Raw genomic sequence first — 24,343 nt, 5'->3', positions numbered from 1 at the left:
TGTAAGTCCTTAAACTGCATGATCGTTCTTTGTGTTTCTATAGTATTTTTACCTGAAGAACTCCGTCTTAGAAATACCTCTCAAAATGCCTGCAAGTACAGAAGCATTATTGCCATTTTAAAGCTGGTTACACTGAAGTATGTAACGTTTTGGAGACTTCTTTGTGGTTGCAGAAAGACTCAAACAATTTGGAGTTCTAGATGCCACTACCCTTCTCTCTGCTACCCGTCTTACTTCCTCCTTATATGTCTGGTCTTCCCAAGATGCATGGTGGAGGGGACCCTTCTACTGCCTTTCTGCTCCTTCTCACTTTGTAGGAAGCCATTTAAATCTCTTCTTTGTAACATATACTTCTTAACCGTTAAAAGCAGCCAGAACCTCCCCAGAGTAAAATTTATAAATGGAGTTACAGTTAGATGGGTAGATAATCTCCCTTTGTAACCAAGTCACTTTGTTCACTGTAAAGGTCTTGAATAACTGCTAAATGTTATGGTCTAGGTTTTCTTTCTGATGGAATCTGTATATGTCTAACTTTCTGCTACAGTAAACCCTCGTAATCTGATGCCTATTATGGTAAAGTAGTTTTGTCTTTTTTCCCAGTGGTACAATGACTGTTACAAAAGGCTACACTGCCACAGTTCCTTGAGTTGTAACATGTATGTGGTGACGGTTTTCAGTGTAACCTCCTGGGATCCTTTCAGCAACTGAGCCAAAATCTATTTGCTTCAAGTCATTCTTAGAATAATGCTGTATGGTAGTGTTACCAGCCTTTTCTGCCTCTCCCTGATAATGAAAAATGGGATCGGGAGAAGACCAACAACTGCAAAAACCATTGTGAATCAAGAAGAATGCCTTACTCCAAGGGATCTGAAGGGAAGATGGATTTATCAAGTCTGTCCAGTTGGGAAATTTGTATATGAGCTATTTTGGAAAATATGTTTTCCCTGTGCTAATAAGTGCCAGAACTTAAAGGAACTGGAGTCTAAAACCAGTCCGATAACACATGCAAACAGTTGTGTACACTTCCAGGATGGATTGATTTAAATCAAGTTTTCCACTGATATTACATCCCATCAAACAATGGTGCAGATCTGATCACTAAAACATGTTAATTCACAACTCATAACAGCATTTTACCAAGAAGGCATATTTTGCGTACTTTTTTAGAAAACTTGATTTTATTCATGTAGTGAAAAGTACATAACACTCATTACGCCTGTCAAGCTTCAGGTGCAGCAGTAATAAATTAGGAATGGTAAGAACTAAATCATACACACAAACACAATAGCACTTATTTTATTAAATTAAATCTTACATGTTTCATGCTTGCAATTGCAGCAGTCTCCTGAATTGCTGGCTGACAAACTTTTTTTCTTTAATTTTTTAAATTGTATTAACTCTAACAGACAAGCCCTTGGAACACTGATGTTCAATGCCCTTGAAACTTTTACAACTAGTTCTCATCTTTCTCATTCCCATTGGAATCAGATTTGCATCAAAATAACAAGCTAACAAAAAAGGTGAGAGTGACTATGCTTAGAGTGCACTCAATTTTTAAGTAAGCCCCACTGAAAACAAATATAGGATGGGGTTCCTTTGGGAAAGCTGAGTTATGCTCTTACTAGAGCTTTCTGTAGTGTATACTTGGATGATAGATTCTAAACCTAATTAGTTAATTAAACAAGCCATAACGATTAGCTAAGCTAAACCTTTTTTCTAGCAACATTCAACATAGCAAACTGCTTGAGAATTTACTTATTAAATCACACTTGTACTAAAAGGCATAGAGAGAGTCTTAAAGAATGATGCGTTAGAGAGTTGATCCTCATTGTTCTTCAGACATAGAATGAGCTGGAAGAGACCTCACGAGGTCATCAAGTCCAGGCCCCTGCCCAAGGCAGGATCAATCCCAACTAAGAGAATATCCACATCTTGATCTGCACACTTTTCTCCCAATGAGCAGTTTTCCTTATGATGTTTCATTCTTGTAGCTAGGCCCCGCATCATCAGCTTGTACTGTTTACATGTGGCATGTCTTCCTGTTTTACCTAGGGAATGAATTTCTTCAGAATATTCCCAGAAGGTGGGGAGGGGGTGTGTGGTCTCTTACACCCAGAAGCTATGACAGGTTTTTTTTATGGCAAAAGTGTAGGGGAATATAGAAAGCTATATGTGTTGGCAGGGCTTGACAAATTATACAATTTGCTCGCCCATGGCAAGTAGATTGTAACCCGGAAGAGCCAGGTTCGGGCGATCTGCGCGGCTGGCGAGCAGGGCTCGCTGCGGTTCGGCGAGCCCTGTGTGTTGAACAATGTTTTCCCTTTCCCTTTCCAGTCTGCTCCAGTGTTTCTTTCTGTGCTGTCTCCACCCTTCCCTATATATTATCTCTGTCTTTAGACAATGTCTTAACTAACTGCTATACTTGGCCCAGGGCCACCACTACATAAAAGCGCCGAACGAAAACAATCCTATCCAGCTTGTGTCTGTGCACATGTCAGTCTGCTGACAGACAGAAATGGAAGACCAAGAACTTGAAAGAAGCAAGAGCTTGTGGTTAGGCTGGACAGACTAGAACAGTGTTTCTTAAACTGTGTTCCACCGAGGCAGTCGGAGGTGTGCCACGGAGAACAACAGAGTTCAAAATGGCTGCCCTTAACTTTTTGCTCAGTAACATTCCCCTGACTGTTTGTTTGTTTGTTTGTTTGTTTGTTTGTTTGTTTGTTTGTTTGTTTGTTTGTTTGTTTGTTTGTTTGTTTGTTTGTTTGAACAAACAAATTCTGGGTGTGCCTCATAAAAAAAATGTTGTTTGGTTTTCCTCAGTCTTAAAAAGTTTAAGAAACACTGGACTAGAACCATTAATTCATTGTTATGAGACTAAGTGTAGGTGTAGCACATTTTGACAAGATTACATTGTTATTTTTAAATGAGAAATTAAGTAATTTATTTAAACAAAAAAATCAGATTTAAATTAAATCTGATTTTAAAAAAATCATTTCCCTCCCATCCCCCACTCCTCCCCCCCCCCCCTTTCTGTGTACTTTCCTAAAGTTACCTCCAAGAAGTTGGATAGAGTAAGTGGAAATCATACCTAGAAATGAGTGGAATTCAGTTTCCATGGTCTTTCTGCCTACACTGGTTTCTGTGATGTGGGTACCTGAGCTGGGATGAGATGACTGAGCTCACTTTAAGCAAACCAACAAATAGCAATAAGCAATGATGCTGCTGGTCTGAAGCTGCATTGAGTTTATGACCATAAGCAAAAGGCTCCTTTATCCTGCTACTTCTGAGTAATCCCATCTCCAGTGCTCTAGCTTTTATAGCATGAATGAGTTTAAGAGATTTGATTTTGTCTTTTGATGGAATTAATACTTCAGTGAAATATTCATTGAGAACAAAGATTATTAAGGGGGGGCAGTTCCTATCCTAATCTAATTGTTTGTAGAGATCATTCATCAGCATTTATTTAATCTAACTGCAGGTGTGTAAATTCTGCCACTTAGTAAAAGACTATCTTCAGAATCAAGGCTACTTTGTGTGCCTCTCCTTCATCCAGTACCTCCAACATGAGTGTACTCCATCCTAATAATCCCTTTTTCCACCTCTGTAGGGAGATACTTGCCATCTCTGGGTGAGTTTGGCTAAAGATCTCTTGCCACTTTAATTGCTACAGAACAGCATCCTGCTTCCCCCTTGTTTCCATCTGCCAACTGATCTTAGTCACATGGCAGTATTCTGGTCTTCCCCTTTAAGCTCCCTCCCCTCCACTCTTAAGTATCAGGAAGTGACAAAGTGGGAGGGACTTAATGGTTCAGAGGTAGAATTAGTCCCACTGGCCAGAGACACCACTATTGTGCCTGAAAATCAGTCAGTCATGTCTTCACATCCAGCTGCAGACTAGCTCCCTAGGAAAGAGTTAAGGAGTTAGGACTATAGCTGCTTCTTTCTTTTTTTTCCTGTGTCCTGGGGTGGAAGATTTGGATGGTGTTATCTCTCTTTCAGTAAACTTTTATAATGAAATCCCATCTTCTTCGGAGTGTGTTCTGTGGTGTTTGCATCCATAATAGGGTCACAGAGTTAATTCTAAATTACACACAGAGCGTTCCTGTCTAAGCTTGACTCAGGTGTTTACTGGTTGTGGCCCTGCCAATAATTCCAGCAGGAGCTTGCCAAATAATAAATGTCAGTTTCAAATGGAAAGCTGATGCACTTGGTGGGAATGGAGTCCCACTGTGATGATAGAGAATAGTTCCTTCCCCCATTCCCTTGCCACTCAAAAAAATAAGTAACTGTGCTTCTGTCTGGGTAAAAGAATAATTTCAATAGCATAGCCACATACACCTATTTTCCCACTTTGAAATCAAGGGAACTAGCAGCCAGTTGATATAAACTGTTTGTCACTACATCCGTGTAAAAATCAAATGCAGTATAAAATGAGTGAGTTCCTGCAGTTTTATGTATAGCATTCTTGTGAGTTTGTCCATTTGCCAAAGGTAACCTGATGGTGGTTTGCGTCAGCCATTGGTTTAAGAATCCTGAGAAAAGTCCTGTGTAATAAAACCACAGCAGTCTGCAGATTGCTTGGGCTTCCAGTTAGCGACCAAATTGTAGAATTACAAAGATTGCCATGTAACAAGAAATCCCTGCTTGGCAGTCCTGAGTCTGTAAATGGACCTGCCTAGAATTCACTGAAAGATTGCAGTAAGGCGTTAGCATGCTGGGATTTTGGAATGCTCTGCTGCGTGTGTGGCTAAAAATTCTTACACGGTTAAAGCTGCAGCACTAAAATCCACAAATGCCCTGTCACTCTGGGCAACAAAAATGATTAGGGGGTTTGGAACTGGTCCCATATGAGGAGAGATTAAAAATACTGGGACTTTTTAGCTCAGAAAAGAGGAGGGGGGGAAATGATAAGTCTATAAAATCATGACTTGTGTGGAGAAAGTGAATAGGGAGAAATTATTTACTTGTTCCCATAACATAAGAACTAGGGGTCACCAAATGAAAGTAATAGGTAGCATGTAATAAAAACAGTGGATTAAATTGAACTTTTATTGACTTATTATTTTGTTAGTATTGTGCTAAAACTAAATGAATGGCTCAAAGATCCTTAGAACAAGTTTGGACAAAGAAAAGAATGAGGGTTGTCTAAAGCATAAGACTAGAGATGTGTCTATGCTACAAACTAAGTCAGCTTCCAATTAGGTTGACTTACAGCCTTCACGGTAATTACTGTGGTGACTCATGTCCATACTACCCTCCTTGGGTTGGTAATGCACATCCTCAGCAGGAGCGCTTCTGCTGACCTAAGATGGGCAGTTATGGGGAGCTGAGAGCCTGGTCTCTCAGCTCTGCTGGCAGCTTCCTGCTGGGATCCTGCCTGCACTACAGGTCCCAGACAGGTTAGCACTTTTCTCCCCTATCAATTCCTCTCCAGGAGCAAGAGGCAAACTGCCTGGGGCTTCCTGGACCCCCTACGCTTCCTCCCCACTGTGAGCCAGGCAGTTTTCTCAACTTCATGGCTCCAGGAGCCCTGACAAGGAGCCAACCTTCCCAGCTGGGAGTGCAGTGCAGCTCTCCATAGAAACACAAGGCAGCTGCCCAGCTTTCTTGTCAATTTTGTGGCTCTTGCTGTGAAATTGACAAGACAGTCAAAAGCCCATCTAAGTAAGGCAGTATCTACACAGATGCTGCATCACCCTAACTAAACTGACATAAACCCTATATCTCTCATGCAAGTGAAGCTATTACATAAGCGTAGCAGGATGCTTATATTGGTGGGAGCAAGGCAGGAACATAATTAAATGGACTTAAGTTGCTTAACTGTGTAGCATAGACAAAACTTAGGTTCTATGCAAAAGGCTTTCTATCTGATTATGAAAAAGTCACTACTCTGTTGTGCTTCAGTGGCCTCATGTTTAAGTATAATAGCTGCTTTAAGGGGAGTTGTAAAGAGTTCTGAGACCCTGGGACGCAGGGCACTGTGGAAATGCTGCTATTATCAAAACTCAAATGAAGTTACTAAACATTTTATTAGGTTTGGTGTTGTGGTCTGGTGTATTCCATCTATTCTGAATCAAAGCCAGCATAATTGCATTCTAGTTAACAAATAGATGTCTAGAAGAGAGCTACTTCACATGTTAGTGGAATTAAGAAGAATGCACCTAGAATGAGAGAGAGAGGGGTTTCTTGTGGATGCATTATGGGGTGCGGGTATGGGGGGAGGCTTCATGTGACCGTGAGTGTTAACCAATGAGCACAGGCATTTGCATCCCTAATTTGGACTAACCCCAATCTACATAGCATGGCTTCTGCCTGGGACCTACCGTATACATATCACAAAGAGTTATCAGAGGCAGCTTTATTGATTAATCTCTTCTTGAAGGCAGTTGCAAGATTTTTGGGGTGTTGGGGCTCTAAAAGAAGCTGTTTCCTACTGCAGAAAACTGAGAAAGTAAGTTCATAGCCTTCTATTGTGAGCTGCTTTTGCCTTATTCTGTGCCATTCAACCCACTCAACATGTGAATAGGGGTAATATACTGCAATTCCTTAAAGGCCTCTTCTCCAGTATTAAATACTGTTGGAGGTAGCATGGCCTAATTGTTAGATCCAGGAGACCAGACATGACAACGTTTGCAGAATTGTTGGTGCATAGACTCTATAAAGTGCAGCTGCTGCTAACTTGAGTTAATTTGTCCCAACACAGTGGCGTACTAAATTAATACCATAGGGCCTTTCAGTGCAGAGATTTTGTTCCTGTGTTGTTTTGTGATGGATACGTTAACAGCAAAATAAAAACAAAGCTGGATGAGGGAGCTCATGATTTGACACTGAGTTCACTCCTGATTTTATTTCTTAATTCCTTTCCTCTTCTGCTTACAGATTCTCACAAACACAAAGATAAACACAAAGACCGAGAACACCGTCATAAAGAGCACAAGAAAGACAAGGAAAAAGACCGGGAAAAGTCTAAGCACAGCAATAGGTGAGGAAAATTGACAGGTCACTGTTGCCAAAACCTTTGCTTACCCACAGTCAAGGCTTAATGAGTTAATATGGCAATTACAAATAGCAATACTGTGCATATTAAGTGTTTAAAAGCATGCTCACAAATAAGTGCATGCATTTCTAAATGTATAGCTTAATTCATGTCATCTTAAAAAGTGGAGATCTGTGTTAATGAAGATTAGTGTAATTAAAAATCCATTGAGGAAACTACTATTAACTGCCAAACTGTGGAAACTTTAGCTCAGCCCTGTTGCTACATTTGTGTTTTTATGGTACTGAGTATTCATTATTAACAATAATGTTAAATTATGCATATTAAACTATCAGAAATAGCAGATGCTTATGTGTTTTGCAAGCAAGTTAATATTTCTAACTTACTACTTGATCTTCTTGTAATTATTTTTATTAAATCAGATATTAGTATTCTGTAGTTTTGTTTATCTACTTTATAGTAAATATTATACTACTTAATCTTCCTGTGATTTTTAAAGATGTTTGCAAGCCAAATAGCTTACAGCACTTACCAGCTTAAACAGAAAAGATTGTAAAAGTCTTTGGACATTCTACTTCGTTCTCCTCATTGCTCATAATTGCACACACAGAAATTTGTGTTATTCTTCGCTTCCCATTTCTAAATATCTTTCACTTCATTTTAAAACCATAGAAAATAAGACGACGAATATCTTGCTGCCTGTATATAAAACTATAGTACGCCCACATCTTGAATACTGTGTACAGATGTGGTCTCCTCATCTCAAAAAAGATATTTTGGCATTAGAAAAGGTTCAGAAAAGAGCAACTAAAATGATTAGGGGTTTGGAACGGGACCCATATGAGGAGAGGCTAAAGAGACTGGGACTTTTCAGTTTAGAAAAGAGGAGACCGGGGGGTGAGGGGGGTATGATAGAGGTATATAAAATCATGAGTGGTGTGGAGAGGGTGAATAAAGAAAAGTTATTTATTATTCCCATAATATAAGAACTAGAGGACACCGAATGAAATTAATGGGTAGCAGGTTTAAAACTAATAAAAGAAAGTTGTTCTTCACACAGTCAACCTGTGGAACTTCTTGCCAGAGGAGGCTGTGAAGGCTAGGACTATAACAGAGTTTTAAAAAAAAGCTAGATAAATTCATGGAGGTTAGGTCCATAAAAGACTATTAACCAGGGGTTAAGGAATGCACCCCCTGGACTCTGTTTGTCAAAGACCGGAGAAGGATGGCAGAAAACAAATTGCTTGATCATTGTCTTCGGCCCACCTCCTCTGGGGCACCTGGTATTGGCCACTGTCAGCAGATAGGATACTGGGCTAGATGGACCTTTGGTCTGACCCAGTATGGCCATTCTTATGTGAAAGTGCTCGTATGCATTTTCATCCTTTTCAAAATGTGTCCCTAAAGGCCTGCTCTATCAGTCCATCATAACTGCAGACTGATATTTCTGGGATAATAACATTACTCGCACGTTAAGAACACTTCTGTAAGACTTTTTCTTGAGGAGCAATGGAAAAACACTTCACTCTACCCCTATCCACACTCAGTTGTGAGTAGCATAGCAGCTGGTCGCTCTGTCAAATAATATTTTTAAAGCAGATATGACTTATTCATGGGAACAACTGACTTTGGTATGCACACTGTTCTTTCCCAAATTTTCTTACTAGTATTCACCAGTTCAATTCCATAAATATATACTATGCCTATGTAAGGCCTGGATTAAATCCTCACTGTCTATAAAATGTGCTCAAAATATGGGGCAGCAATTTAGAAGAAGGGACAAAGATCAGTGGTAAGGAAAACTATTGAGGAAAGATTCATGGAAACAGTGGTATTGTGGGTGTTTTTTTGTTTTTTGTTTTTTTTTTAAGGCTATCTGAAAAAAGGTGCTTGGTGGATGAGAAGTGAGTAGACTTCCAAGTATATGCAGAAGTCATGAATATAATGGAAGGAGAAGAGGGAACTGAAAGGTCAGAGGACTGGGAGGACATTCAGAAGTAGAGAGAAACAAGAGCAGAGATGTAGAATTTCTTGGGTTAGGATGAGGAGTTACCTGAATAGATGAGTCAGCTGGGAAAGGGGATACAAGGAAGACAACAATAAGGTGCGAGCAGAAGATACAAAAACTCTTAGAAGTTTGAAATTTTTTATCCCGAAACAAATATTCATTGGTTTTGGAATTGTCATAATTTACCTAGAACTGTGGTTATTTAAATGATATTGACAGTGTTGGTGATTTTCTTTGTTTGATTTGGTGACTGGATGTAGACTGGCTAGGACTTACTTTAAGTACTTTCATTGTCACTCTTACAGTTTTGAAGGTATCTGGGGCAACAAGTAGCTTATGAAAATACTATTTTTAGAATTAATAGTTTGTTTTCAGACTGATTGGGGGGGGGGGGGGGATTATTCTCAGAAACTCATGAAGGAATGTCTTGCAAAATGGCCGCCACTTCCTATTTTAATACATGGGAGTAAAGCCAAACTGCCCGTAAGGAAGATGATAATCCTTCTGTTATCAGGATGTGGAGAAGAGCAGGTGTCCATTTCTGCCAAGGGAATCTTGTGACCTCAATCCTATTGAGAGTTCTGAAGCAAGACATTATGGCACAGGTTATTTCAAAATAATAACTCCTGAAATAACTATTTCAAAATAAGTTTATTCCTCTTCACAAGCAGGAGTTATTTCAAAATAACAAGACCCTTATTTGCAGGGCTTGACGAATGGCGGCGAAAGCCTCTTGCCAGCTCCGCACTGCACATGCGCAAGACCCGCATTGCGCATGCGCGCGCCACAAATAAATGGGGCGCCCGGCTGAAATCTGCTCGTCACGGGCGAGTAGATTCAATACTTTGTCGAGCCCTGCTTATTTGAAATAACTCCTTATTTCGAAACAAGCAGAGCATCCACACTACTAAGTCTGTTTTTTCAAAATAACTCCCCAGTGTAGACATGTCCTATTTGTCTGCCTCTGCTGAAGGAGAAACTTTACCTGTTAAGTATAACTGTGAAAAATAGCTATTGGTGCTTTGAAAAAATCAGGTTAGGTTAATGCATGAGATGTCAGTGAGTTTTAAGTATATAGGGAGTTTGAAAAGTGTTGCTCTTACGATCATTAGAGATAAAAAATGTCTGACACCTAGTGCTAAAATTAAAAATGGGTTCTTGAAAAAATTTAATTCATACTAACGGAATTGCTTAAGTTCTCAGAAAATCCATTCTGTGCTCAGCTAAGTGCTATAATCTTGTGCTGTACTTTTTATACATAAGAGGTGGAATATTTGCTTTAAGTGCAAAACTCAAGTCAGCCTTAACTATGAAGTTTCTTTTGGCATCTCCATAATATGTCATGCATTGCACATTAATGTATGCTTTTTCTCACCAAAAAAAGAGGACCGTGGCAGGGGAAAGACTAGTCTCCCCATTTGAAAAAGCACAATTTTATAACTGTGCAATTAAGAACAGTTCCCAGTTGCAGACCTGTGCTGTCCATGTCTGTGTGTAATAATTTGACAGCTCTATCATCTCTCTGAAACAAGGTTGTTTTGTAAACTTTTGTGGAGGACAAAAACATTCCCATGCACACAATAATTTCTATGTCTTGCCTTTCTGTGAGTGGGAGGTCATATCATGGCTCTGAGTTGCCAAGTGATAAGTGCTATAAAAATACCTAAAATAGATAATCATGATCTCATGTGGTAGAAGAGTATTGGCTTTGCATGCAGAACTCCTTAACTTCACTTTCTGGTTTCATCCTCTCCCACTCACTACATGACAGTTTTATATCTAACCACTCAAGTACAGATGTAGTAAACTGGGAAAAATAGCACTCCTATCTGTTTCAGTTTTTATTGTGTGTTTTTGCACCCTTTTAAAAATAAGTATAGCAAAACCTACTTAAGCAAATTCCATATAAAAAATAGACCTGAGTCAAAATATTGAGTAATACTCTTATTTTAAAATAAATAGTGGATAAAAGAATAATATAAACATTAAATATAGACTTCTTTGCTTGGAAAGGTAAAATGTAATGTACTAATCTATGGTGATTGATATTGGAAATTCCTGGTTTCAGTGTATCAAACAAAAAAGCTGGAGTAAAATAATGGGCCTTTTTGAATCAAGAGACTTTTACAGAGGGTGTTTTTTAAAAAAGAATCTTGAAGTCACGAGATTCTTTCATGTATCTTGTTTCTTTTTTATGCATGGAATGCAGGCTGTCAGTAAACTGAAGTCAGCAGAAAACTGGTACTGTGGTGTGTGGAGTGAAGAGGCCCCCACCTCCGCATTGGCAGTACTGATCCATATTGTCAGTGTGACAGGTGTCTGAGAGCTTCAGAAAAATCCTCCTACAGCTTGTATGTTCCCTCTAGTCACAAAATGTCTCTCTTTCTTATCTGTTGCATTTGAACAGATTTTGAGGGAGTAGTAGGGATGATAGGACCAGTTTCTTACTGGTGATTTCTTGATCTTGTTTTTGGCCAAAAAAAAAAAAAAAAAAAAAAAGTGGAGAGGGGGGAGATGTGAGAGAGCAGCTACTTGCAAGGTTTTTTTTTCCGTTATAGACCAAGACGGTTACCCTCTAAGACTTGTATTTCATGTGTTATTCCCCAAGTCATTTATCTAAGTTGCAGAGGGAAGGAGGAGAGGAAGGAAATCTGGTTGGTCATCTTTAAATGTAGAGGGGCATTTGAAAATTTCCTTGTGCTTGCTTGCTGCATGTGTGTGAATGGAGCAGGGGATGGGGGAAAAGAGTTGGCTTCATCTCTGTGTTCATATAATCTATCTTGGTCTACCATCTGATGGAAAAACTGACTTGTAATATTATTATTATTATTATTTTATTACTTTCTAATAGTGCCTCTAATATGCATACTATGTCCCAGCCCCAAAAAGCGCACACGCTCTCAAGATTTTATTTTCATCTGTCTCCAACTGATGTTTACAGCTCTGCCCTTCTGTTTTATTCCCACAGTACTGTGTTTGCTAAGGAACTGATCCATTTTCTGTGGGAATTGCTTAAAACCCCCTCCCCATTTAGTTCAGCAGGCATAGGATCAGTTTCTTGTGAATTTGTAGCTCAGCTGTACAATTTGTGCTCACACCGGTTTGCACCCAGTACTGCTGTATGGTGGCATTCTTTTAAAAATGTGAATGCAAAAGTGCCAGCCAGCTGACGACTTTGCTAGTATATATTGGTCTGAAAGTAATCATAGATTTCTAACAGTATCGCAGTCCATCAAGCAAGGTAACTTCAGTTCTAAACCTGTTGGTTTAGGATTTCTATAAAATAAGAGCTGCCTATTACTTAGGCTTCAGTTGACTTCTAACAAATACCCATTGTGACACCAAAGTGCTTGTTTGCAACTAATTCTCATGCTTAATAGAAAATTTCCAGCCGTGGTACAGCAAGCTAATCAGAGCTGAGCAAATGAGAGCGGGAAATAGAGATGCTTTAGATAAAGTATCTTTCCCTGCTTGTGATCTGAAGTTGGGATGGAAAAGGCATTTGAAGTGGAGGAAAAGGGTTGTTAATGTACACAAATGGCAACTGGAGAATGCAGTGTTAAAGTACTCAGAGCTGCTGTGGTTTGAAGAAGGAAGCTGCGTATATGCACATCTGCCATCCTTAGGAAACACTTTCCACTTCTGGCTTTCCATCTGATCAATGTATAAGCAGCTACTGCCAGGTGCACATTCTCCCCATCATCCCTAATTTAAAAAAAAAAAAAATCCTCCATCAGATTTTCCCCTTGGCAGCTCAATGAGCGTGTACTGCTGGAGATTTCAAGAAGACTAATTCCTTTTGTAGCTCTTCATTTCCATTGTTTTTCCGTGGCCTTCCCAAAACCCTCTGAGAAATTGTATTATACAAGCCTTCTAAAAAGAGAGATGGGAAACAGAGTTCCTGTACGCTGTGGGTCGCTGGCTGATGAGTGCCATTATGTGAGTGTTAAATTAATTGAACTTATTTCCTTTAAGATTCCTGACCAATTCCTGCTGCATTCCAATGTAACTTTGTAGCAGCAAGCGTATTATTATTTTAACAGGTCTATAATTTAATCAGTATTTATTTGGTCTAATCACAAATGTTGGGCCTGTATAACTTATCTATTTAGAGGGGTGAACTTTTTTACTGAAATAATTACTCTGATACAGCCTTGAGATGGTATAATGTATTCTTGAACAGGAAAGTGGGTATAAGACCTTGTACTTCATATTGATCCTTTTCAGTGGGTTTCATGGTCTGACTTTTGGGTTTTAATCTGACAAGCTTCATAGGGAAGGGTGCAACTGAAGTAACAAAAGCACAGGTACAGCGGGCTGTAAGGCAATAGAAAACATGTCAAAATCCTTTGGCTGCACCACATGACATCTTTATAGAAAGAGGGAGACATGCAGTGTATAAAGTCTGAAATGGCCAGAAAAAGATTCTCAGGTCTTCAAAATGTGATACATCAATCCTAATTGCAGCTTTAGGCATCCTTATGAGCAGTGCTCCTATGGAAGGCTGAGACCTATTCTTCAGGTTAAGGATGGTGCCTTGGAAGAGATACCATGTTGCCCTCTTCTGTTACAGTTACCAAACTTGAAGTGTTCCCCCTGCAGGTGTCCCTAAATACACCAGATCAGAGGTTCTCACTTCATTACACCACAACCTGGTCTACAGTACAGTTAAATGAAGATAATGTAATTCCAGCTGCCTGAATACTGTAGCTGGAATTGATGTAGCTCAACTTACCGTGGCGTCCTCACTGCGGGAGGTTGACAGGAGAAATTCTCCCGTTGACTTCCCTTACTCCTCTCGACCCAGTGGACTACCAGGATTGACGGGCATCATGAGCAGTCGATTTAGTGGGTCCTTATTGGATGTAGTAAATTGAACCCAGGGAGATGGATCTCCAAAGCATCGATCTCCAGGTAAATGAAGATAAGCTCTCATTCTGACAACAACGTTACTACATGACCCGGGGTGAGGAGAGGGGGCCAGCGCCCGAGCCCCACTGCCCTAGGTGGAGGAGGAGCGTGGGCTTCAGCCCTGGGTCCCAGCACGTCTAATGCTGTCCCTGGTGACCACATTAGAACTGCTGTTCCAACTGCACATATGTGCCAGGTCAAAGCTGGTCTGTTCGCTTGCTGAAGTGGGTACATTTGGGGAAGCTACGTGCTTCTTGGAAAAATGACTGTTGCCAGGATTACTGTCTCAAGTCTGCAACATCAGCATGTTCCCAAGCGACAGGCATCGCTCATTGGCACTGGCATAAGTCAGGCTCTTCCAGGTAGGTTGGATAGCATGAGCCTGCTTTTGCTATTCAGCGTATCCAATTTCAGACCTACATGTCTGTCTGTAAAATCAGAGCAGTGTTTTGGTGCCCAGCAAATGTGTAGGTGTGGCAAGCAATCTGTTTATGAATGGGAGAGAGAAATACATTTCCCTGTTTGCCTCAGAGCAAGTAGCAGATGGAATTTTATTTTTGGGGGGATGCTTTTGTTACAGTATAACAGGAGGAAACAGGAGGGAGGTGGGGGACCTCTCAGATTTCACCGTCTATATTACTGTTACTTTGACACAGGCTTTCCAGGCTAACATCCAGGACACTTAGGGCTTGTACAATCTTTGAGCCTTCTCTCTCCATGCTGCTTCACACTCTGATAGGCAGTGAAAGATGACTGAATATATTGGAAAGTGAGAATAAGTTACCTTGCCAAAAAGCAAAGGCACAAAGCATAGTCTTTGCCCTGCTGCAGACCTTGGGCAAAACAGAAGTGGAAGCCAGGGTGTCCATGCAGCACTTCTGAAAACAGGGTCTACAGTTCTGGAGTCTTGAGTTTGGCACCTAGAAGCAATATATACTCTTGAATATACTGCAATCCTTCGTCGCTTGTGAAATAGACACAATTTTATTTTCCTGTCTCACGGAATTGAATTCGCTGTTATTCGGAGTACATTGAGAATCAGAGGTGCAAACTGCTGTGAAAGCTGGTGTAATATTTGTATGAATTTTGTGAGCCATGCAGTTGCAGGTAGTATTTTAGAAACACACCCATTGCAAAATGCAGGGTGACAAAAATCTGCTAGTCAGAAAATTAAATCTAGGTTTAAGCTCTACTATGGGAGGTAAATAACTCTCACCTTTCTCTCCCGAGTGGCACATGCAAATGTCTCCTATATCCACAAGGCACCTGTTGTAATAGTTTTTATCTGTTTTCTCTGGGCTGTTCCTTATTCTTGTACTTTTACAATTATGAAACCGAGGCTCACGAACACAAATTTTCCCTCTAGGATATGCAGTTCTATTTCTCCTTCTGTCAAAAAAAGGGGGAGGGGGAGTGTCAGTGAATGTTCTCTTTTTCTCATTCAGTTGGTAAAGTCTCAGAGGGGTAGCCATGTTAATCTGTGTCTCAAAAAGCAAGAGTCCTGTGGCACCTTAAAGACAAACAGATTTATTTGGGCATAAGCTTTTGTGGGGTAAAAGCCACTTTATCAGATGCATGCATTATGTCAGTTGGTAAAGTGTATCTGACTCAATCCAACTCCTTAGCTTTAGGAAAGTCATTGGTCTCAGAAATTTGCCATTGTTGTAGTAATATTAATTTGCATAAAAATGCTTTGCCTGTCTTGTAATTGTTCCTTTTCGATATGGCTATCTGAATGTGACTAGTATTTTAATCTCCATAGATCAGATACATGTATAAAATATCCATCCAAACGTAACAGATCAAGATATTTAAGTCCATTTCCAAGCTTTTGTGAGATCAATATTAGATTCTTAGTAACACAGATTTGTATGTCAAAGGAACACAGCTTGTTAAAGCAATGGAAGAGGGACGCAGGTGTTGTCCTGAGTTTCAGGGGCACCAAGGGAGAGGATGGGGACAAGATACTTGTTTTGTTACCTCGGATACATTTCTCAGATTCAGTGTCACAGTAGCAGGCATCCAGTTGACTTCTCAAATCCAGTGTCAAGTTTTTGTATGTACTGCTGAACTGATCACACAGCTTAAACATGATCTGTAGTACGTGATCTTTAAATCTGTGCCAACAAACAATCCATGGTATGGCATGCCTATCTGTGGCACTCCAGAAATGCTTAATCTTGTTCAGTATGTAGGCCCTCTTGTACACTGTTCCACTAGTCTAAGCCTGTCACCGGAGAGTTAAATGAAGACTGACTTTTATCTGGAGACTTTTTATTAGGAGATGCTCGTATTAAATTAGTGAAATGACCACCTCCAGCCAATGTGAAATAAGCTTTATATTCTTACTGTTCTGGACCAGCAATAAGAGAGACTGCCCAATGAATCATAGAACACTAGAACTGGAAGGGACCTCAAGAGGTCATCGAGTCCAGTCCCCTGCCCTCGTGGCAGGACCAAGCACTGTCTAGAGTAGACCATCCCTGTTAGATGTCTAACCTGCTCTTAAATATCTCCAGAGGTGGAGATTCCACTACCTCCCTAGGCAATTTATTCCAGTGTTTAACCACCCTGACAGAAGTTTTTTTCCTAATGTCCAATCTAACTCCCCCACCACCTTGGCTGCAGTTTAAGCCCATTGCTTCTTGCCTTATCAGAGGCCAAGGAGAATAATTTTTCTCCCTCCTCCTTGTGACATCCTTTTAGATACTTGAAAACAGCTATCATGTCCGCTCTCAGTCTTTTCCTTTCTAATCTAAACAAGCCCAGTTCTTTCCATCTTCCCTCGCAGCTTCATGTTCTCTAGACCTTTAATCATTCTTATTGCTCTTCTCTGGACCGTCTCCAGTTTCTCCATCTTTCTTGAAATGTAGTGCCCAGAACTGGACACAATACTTCAATTGAGGCCTAATCAACGGAAAGTAGAGTGTAATTCTCATGTCTTGCTCACTCACAACACTCCTGTTAATGCGTCTGAGAATCATGTTTGCTTTTTTTGCAACAGTGTCGCACTGTTGACTCATATTTAGCTTGTGGTCCGCTATAACCCCTAGATCGCTTTCTGCCGTACTCCTTCCTAGACAGTCGCTTCCCATTCTGTAGGTGTGAAACAGATTGTTCCTTCCTAAGTGGAGCACTTTGCATTTGTCCTTATTACATTTCATCCTATTTACCTCAGACCATTTCTCCAGTTTGTCTGGAGAATGCACTGACAATTTTCCAGCACTCTGCACTGTACTGGGTGTGCAGTAGAGTCAAAATCCATTTAGATGTTGCTTGACATAAAGTGCCATCAGAACTGGAATCTTCCTCCTTAACTGCTTCGATTTTGGAGAGAGATGTAGATACTACATTATGGCATTTGGCGCATGGGCCTTTAGCTAGACCGTTAGCAAGTGCAACTCCTGTCCTGAGTAGGGTTGCCAGGTGTTTGGTTTTCTACTGGACAATCCGGTATTTGCACCGTCTTTCAGGTAGAAAAATTCAGAAAATACAGGACATGTGCAATGTCCAGAATTTTCTGAATTTCCGGCTGGGCGCCGGATGGAAGCCTGACAGGGGCGGAGGAGCAACTGGGAGGCGGGGCCACAATTGGCACTGGGAGCCCTGTGGTTGTGTGCAAAAGCCGGGCAGGGCGGGCGGCGGGACTCCCAGCCACTCCCCCCGCCCAGCTTCTGCATGCGACCAGAGGCTCCCAGCGCCATTTGCGACCCTGCCTCAGAACTGGGAGCCTCTGGTTGCGTGCAAAAGCCATGCGGGGGGAGTGGCTCCCAGCCCCTCCGCTGCCTGGCTTCTGCTCGCAACTAAAGGGAGTGTCTGCCGGGGGTGCGGCCCAAAGGGCTGTGGCCAGTGGCTGCACCCCACCCCCACCCCAGCCAGGTCTGCTTCCCATCCTCCTGTCCAGCCCCGCAGCCGCCCCCCTCCCCCCCCCCCCCCCACCAGCTCTGCTTCCCAGGAGCCTCCCCCTTCCTCCCAGCCAATCCCGTGGCCCCTGGACGGATGGACACACACACGGACACACACATGGACACACACACACACACACCCTGCCAGCTCTGCTTCCCGCCCCCCCCCCCCCCCTCTTCTTACCTCCACCCTCTTCCTCCCGTCTAGCCCCGCGACCCCCGGACACCTGCCCTCCCCCGCTCCCCCGCCGCAACTCTGCTTCCCGCCCCACCCACCTCCTGGCCAGTCCTGCCCCCCTCCTGGCCGGTTCTCCTCCTCTTTCCCCCTCCCTCCCTCGCCCTCCCCCTCCGATCAAGTGTGTCTGGGTTTGTTTGTTTTTTTGGCGGGGTCTACCTGGCAACGCTAGTCCTGAGGAGTTCAGAGGAGTGGTATGCATACAGGTATGATGAGGTTCAAGTAAGGTTTTTCTCTGCAATCCAACAAGTGTGAATAAATCTGTATTGTAACTTTAGTTGCCTCTTTCTTTATATCACACAACCTTTCTGGGTGATGAATAACACTGATTTCTTTCAGTAGTGTTTAGACTTGCAGACTATCTGGCACCATCCAAAGTATTTTTACTTGCAGTTGAGTGCTAAATGGCTGAAATAAGGAAGCGGCATACATTTTCATAAAGCTGTGTATTATTTATTGTATTGTTTGTATTATTGCAACACCCAAGAGCCCCAGGTGTTGTGGCCGAGGGCTGTCACTGGTTAGGCTCTGGGGTTTGTCTGATACATAGGTTGGGCCCAAGAAGTGATGGAAAATATTTCAGTAAGGACTAAGCAAGGATCTTTCTGAGTTAAACAGTGAAGGATAACCGGGTTAAAAGAGACATTATGGGAGTTAGAACTGGGCCTGCAAACTGTCAGGACAAACAAGGCAGTTCAGTTGGTGTTTCACCATCCCTAGCCTGAGCCTAGTCATTTCCTCCCGTTTCTGTCTTGCAGTGAACCATGGCTTTTTCCTTCGATCTTAATGGGACTGTGTACAGTCCTGTAAACAAGTATATCTGGATATGTCTACACTACCCTCCTAATTCGAACTAGGAGGGTAATGTAGGCATACCGCACTTGCAAATGAAGCCCGGGATTTGAATTTCCCGGGCTTCATTTGCATGAAGCCGGCCGGCGCCATTTTTAAATGCCGGCAGTTCGAACCCCGTGCCGCGCGGCTACACGCGGCACGGAGTAGCTAGTTCGGATTAGGAAGCCTAATCCGAACTAGCTACTCCGTGCCGCGTGTAGCCGCGCGGCACGGGGTTCGAACTGCCGGCATTTAAAAATGGCGCCGGCCGGCTTCATGCAAATGAAGCCCGGGAAATTCAAATCCCGGGCTTCATTTGCAAGTGCGGTATGCCTACATTACCCTCCTAGTTCGAATTAGGAGGGTAGTGTAGACATACCCTCTGAGACCTGTTCAACTAGAGTTGCTGCTTGGCTTCAAGAACAGTGTTGCTAATCTCTGCGTAGGCAACTCTTATGACTTTTTTTTTAAAAAACCTGAGTCTTGAGATGTTTGTGTTTCATAAAACTACAACTCTTGGGATCAAGTAACTATATGAGACTCTCGGCTTCTTCCCCCCCCCCCCCCTCCCCCCCTTAAATGGAAGCTTCTAGCCCTCATAATTGCAATGAAAAAACTTGAGAATGTGATCAGACTATATCCCATTGCAGGGGTGGACAGTAATTTTTGATGGGGGGGGGGGGGCACTCAAAAAATTTGGAAAGTGGTCAGGAGCCGCACTCTTCCATGATATTAATGGAGGAGGAGCAGGACCTGGGATGGAGGCTAGGTGCAGAAGGGAGCTTGGGGTGAGGGCCAGAGTGGGGAGTTTGGGTGAAGGAGACAGTTGTGACCTGGAGCACTGGACTGGAGTTCAGGGGATTGGCTTATGAGCTAGGGCTGGGAATTGGGGTGCAGGGGTTTGGGTTGTGAGCTAGGGCAGGAGAGGACTGTGATCTGGGGCAGGGGACTAGGGTGCTGGATCTAGGAGGAGGTGTAGGAGGGGGCAGAGGATTTGGAGTAGGGGGGCAGGAGTGGGGGGCAGAGGGTTGGGGAAGGGAGGGGCTGGGGTGCCAGAGGCAGGCTCTGGCCAGAAGACCACCAGCCAGCAGCCCGCTCTTGAATCAGCCTCCCTGACTGCTCCACTCCTGCACAGGCTGCAGCCATGTGATCTGTGAATAACTATCAGCTCCTAGTGCTTTGTGGCTGCCTGTTACTGAAACAGGCAGCTCCCATTGGCCAGTTTCTGGCCAGAAGCCAGCCAATAGGATTGTGCTGGGGGCAGGAGCAGCTCCTAAAGTTTTTCCCCCCTTCCCTTGGGGCTCAATTTTTAAAGTGAAACCGCCCTGCATCTGCGCTTCTGAGCAGCACGTGGGTGAGGCGAGACAAGCAGGGAGCCTGTCTGGGGCTCCCCACAAGGTTTGCAGCCTGGATCCGGCCCGCGGGGCCGTATTTTGCTGAGGCCTGTCCTACAGACTCAGAAACCAAAATGGGGAATTAAAATGAACCTTGATTTTTTTTTTAATTCCTTTTTAAATCCTGACTTTGCAGTCTCATTCATTATTTTTGGACACTTGATTGGTAATGCTGTGGCACTTGAGTCTAAGCAGCAATGAATTAATAGCATGTGCTTAAACTAGGCGCAGTAACATCTCTGTCCGTACGCTCCTGTCCTGACTTGTAATTGTTGTTTCAACCTGAGCTTCTCCAGAGCAGAGCACCAACCGGGCTGAGCTACTTAGTGGTTTTGAGAGGGGTTCAGTGAGGCCTTGTTAGAGCAAGCAGCTAGGAATTAGGGGCTGCTGAGCTTATTTGATTTAGTGTAATCTGAGTCATGTCTCCAACTTTTCTCTGCCTCAGTTTCTTCTTTGTTGATAGACGAATAATCACATCACCTACCAAATGTTTATAAAGTAAATTTAGCTCCCTGGATAAAAATGTAAAAACTACAGAACTTATATTACTTGCTATCTAAACAAATGTCCACAGAGGACTGGAATATGCCTATCAATATTGCTTCACTTGTGACCTTTCAGAATTTAATTGGAAACAGAGCAGTGAAGAGCCAAACCGGAGACTCAGCCTTGGTAAATGCATCATGTTGTGATTTTTTTCTCTGGCACTGACGGACGGATGCTGTTATCCTGATTTGAAACATTTAGCAGCTACAGTTTTACCCCATGTACATTCTTCCCCTTCTGAAGAAAGTAAATACTGTGCATCTGACTGTCTTCTTGTGTCTTCCTGCTATTGTGACTAATCCTTATTTCATCGGATTGTAAGTTTCATGCCTCAGGGGTTCATTAAGCACTGTAAGTTGTTCAAACCTCTTGAGGGCCCTTCATTGAACTGACTCTTCTATCTTGCAGTGAGCACAAAGATTCCTCGGAGAAAAAACATAAAGAGAAGGAGAAAACCAAACACAAAGATGGCAGCTCAGAGAAACACAAAGACAAACACAAAGATCGAGACAAGGAGAAACGAAAGGAAGAAAAGGTACATAGATCTTTCAATGCGTGTGGGAAAGAGGAAGTTCTTTAACTGGTGTACTACATGAAGACCACGTTCCTTCTGGTTTTTAGTTATCTGGTAGTGAGAACTAACCTCTGGGACTTAAAGCTCAATATCGCATAAGCCACAAACTCAGAGGGCACATCTACACAGTAGAGCTAAATCCAAATTAAGCTACGCAACTTGAGCTACCTCAATTGTATAGCTTAAGTCGAAATAGCTTGGCTTTAGGCACTGTCTGCACAGCAGGAAGTCGAAGGAAGAACTCTCTCCTTTCAACTTCGCTTACTCCTTGTTAAATGAGGGTTACAGGAGTAGGAGTAAGAAGTCCTCCAATTTGCTGTTATTTCAAAATAATGGCTTGCAGTGTAGACATGCTCTTTGTTATTCGGAAATAATGCTGCTGTGTAGACATAGACTAAGGGCCACATTCTCAATTGCTGTAAATGGACATAGTTCCACTGATAGCAGTGGAACTGTGCCTCCTTACACCAGCTAAGGATCTCGCTTTATATCTTTCCTATTGTAATTCCACTCTGAACTCCGTGTCCAGTTTAGATCCATAATAGTCAAAGATCAATTTAGATTAAGTTCATACAACAGCAGGATGCAGTTGCCTAGTATAAGATGTAGCAGATACTGTAGTGATAACTACGCTTCACCTCTGCCAACTGACACTAATGGAGGACCAGGACATAGCTGATAACAAAAATGTGGGCATCCTGGGTGTGCTCAATCAGTGCTGAAAGGGCAAAGTTGCAAGTAGTCATGCACGTATTTCCTGCTGAAGGGTCTCTCTCCCGTTTGGTTTGGAGGCTGAATTGACCTGTCACGATCTTATATTGACCTGTCACTTTTTCTTTCAGAGCAAATCGTCTGGTGAGGTTAAAATAAAGAAGGAAAAGGAAAATGGTTTTTCCAGGTAAGAGAGTGAGTCTTGGGTCTGTAATCTGATGCAGCAGCTTGTCATGATTTTGTTTGTTTCCTCCTTCTCTTTCTCTCTCTTCCCCCAATCCTCAGTGTTATGTCTCCTCCCATCTGGTTTGTGGCAGCAGAAGCACTGTTATTTCAGCAACCTCCCCCTCCCATAAAGATCCTCCCCTCTCAAGCAAATGGATGAACTTTTGGGTAATTGACTGGGATCCCAGAAATCAGTAATAGACCTGTTAGGGCATCTAGTCTATTCTGTGCATGCAGGAGTGTTGCCTACAGTGGATTCTTGAATGCTTTTGTCCAGTTATCTGGAAATGAGGTTGAACCATGGGCAGAATAAACTCCTATAAATGGTGTTATGTGGCTAGTAGAAGTCCTTGCATCAACTTTATAGTGGGATCTTAGCAAGCATTTGGCTCTCATTATGCATTTTGTCTTTTGGAGTTGGAGTTGATATTGCTAAACTAAAGCAAGACCAATGGACTAGAAGCCCTACTTTGTAAATTGCAGATAGGTCACTTATTAAAATTAAGCAACCAAAAAAAACCCAAGAAAATTTGTCACTTATTCTATTCTACACATTGACCTTCTAATCCTTAAAGAACCATCTAGACTCCATGAATATGGCTTCAATTCAGTTGCCACAAGATTTACCTGTAGTGCTGTTACTTTTGAATATTTAATGGAAGTACAATTTATTTTTTAACATCTGACAAACAAAGATTTCCTTGTTTACTCCTTATAAATCTAGTTCTCAGATCACACATCTGAGCCCAGTGACTTTGTATGTTTTTCAGTTCGGGGTGTGTGACCATCTGCTATGCATTAAAATAGATCTGCTGCTTTGGAAGCAGATTAGATCAAGGGCCGGGAAACACCCCCTCTCCCCTTTTGTGCATGTCTCTTTAGTTTTATTACTGAGAATTCATCCCCGTTTCACCTTGGTCTGAAGTGGAATTGTGGGAGGGAGAGTCATGAGAGGAGCCTGCCTGTGGTGTGGTCTAACTGATTAGAATCATGTGCTTACTTTGAATGTCCCTTGTACAGGGAGCTTTCAAATACTGCTGCTTGGAAACTGAATGTGCAGATTCTGCATTTAACCATTTTCTGACTTGGTAGAGGAAAGAGAAATGCCCCTCTCCAATCACCTTTTGAAACTACTATCTTGGAAGTATAAAAAGTAATAAGACAGTAAAAACTACCATAAGTACCTAATATGGGCCATGGTATCTGTTCCATCAGAAGGGGTTAATGTACTGCCTACAGAGTTTAGGGAAGCTCTTCACCTGAGGTTTTCAAAAGGAAGCTGGATAGCCATCTGTCATAGATGGCTTAGACCATTGGTCACCAACCAGTAGATCCTGATCTACTGGTAGATCTTGGAGCCTCTGACTGGTGATCTTAGCTTCCTGGCCAAGTCAGTCATCAAGCACTGGCAATTCAGTTGCCCCTCATCCACTGTCCTACTGCTCCTGCCCTCTGCCTTGGAGCTTCCCCGCCCCCCGGGAGCCTCCTGTTCTCTGTGCACCATATGGGAGGGAGAAGTGGGGATGCTGATTTCAGGGTGTCCCTCTCCCCACCCACTCCTGTACCTTCTCTCTCCACAGAGAGATGGAGATAGAGGGAGCTTGGCAATGCAATTCTGACTCACTCACTCTCTGTGTGTGTTTGTCATTCTCACAAACACACACTGTCCTTCCCTCTCATTTCCCGAGCCAACACACAGGTGGGTTGTTGTTACTCCTTTTACTGCTTGCAAAGTGGATTATTTTTTGTTTTTGACTGTTCTGTGCATTTCATAATTTTCATTTATCTTACGCTTATATTTAATTCTATGAGTAGTGAGTTCTAACATGCCTAACCTGTCATGGCTGGAGTCATTATCCCTGTGGTAATTGCTGCTCCTGGAGGTGGCTGGCATGTCCCTGCAGCCCCTGAGAGAGGCAGAACAGAGGGTCTCCGTATGCTGTCCATGCCTGCAGACACCACTTCTGCAGCTCTCATCGATCTGTAATGGGGAATCATAGCTA

At 42.4% G+C, this 24,343-nt stretch overlaps 1 protein-coding gene across 2 annotated transcripts in view; it reads left to right on the top strand.

The window, feature by feature from the left end:
- The window catches only part of TOP1 (DNA topoisomerase I), a 91,663-nt gene that overhangs the window by 30,184 nt on the left and 37,136 nt on the right, over positions 1-24,343 (top strand). The window contains exons 3-5 of one of the 2 annotated variants that reach the window (XM_006121884.4): positions 6,880-6,982; positions 21,239-21,365; positions 22,247-22,302. In XM_006121884.4, coding sequence (XP_006121946.1) covers positions 6,880-6,982; positions 21,239-21,365; positions 22,247-22,302 — 286 coding nt within the window. Of the gene's footprint in view, positions 1-6,879; positions 6,983-21,238; positions 21,366-22,246; positions 22,303-24,343 lie in introns of those variants that run through there. The other variant, XM_075901327.1, reaches the window with a different exon arrangement.

Source organism: Pelodiscus sinensis, chromosome 18 (genome assembly GCF_049634645.1).
Source record: "Pelodiscus sinensis isolate JC-2024 chromosome 18, ASM4963464v1, whole genome shotgun sequence".
Taxonomy (NCBI): domain Eukaryota; kingdom Metazoa; phylum Chordata; order Testudines; family Trionychidae; genus Pelodiscus; species Pelodiscus sinensis.
Note: the sequence above shows the minus strand (reverse complement) of the source record. Positions and strands in the feature narration are given on the sequence as shown.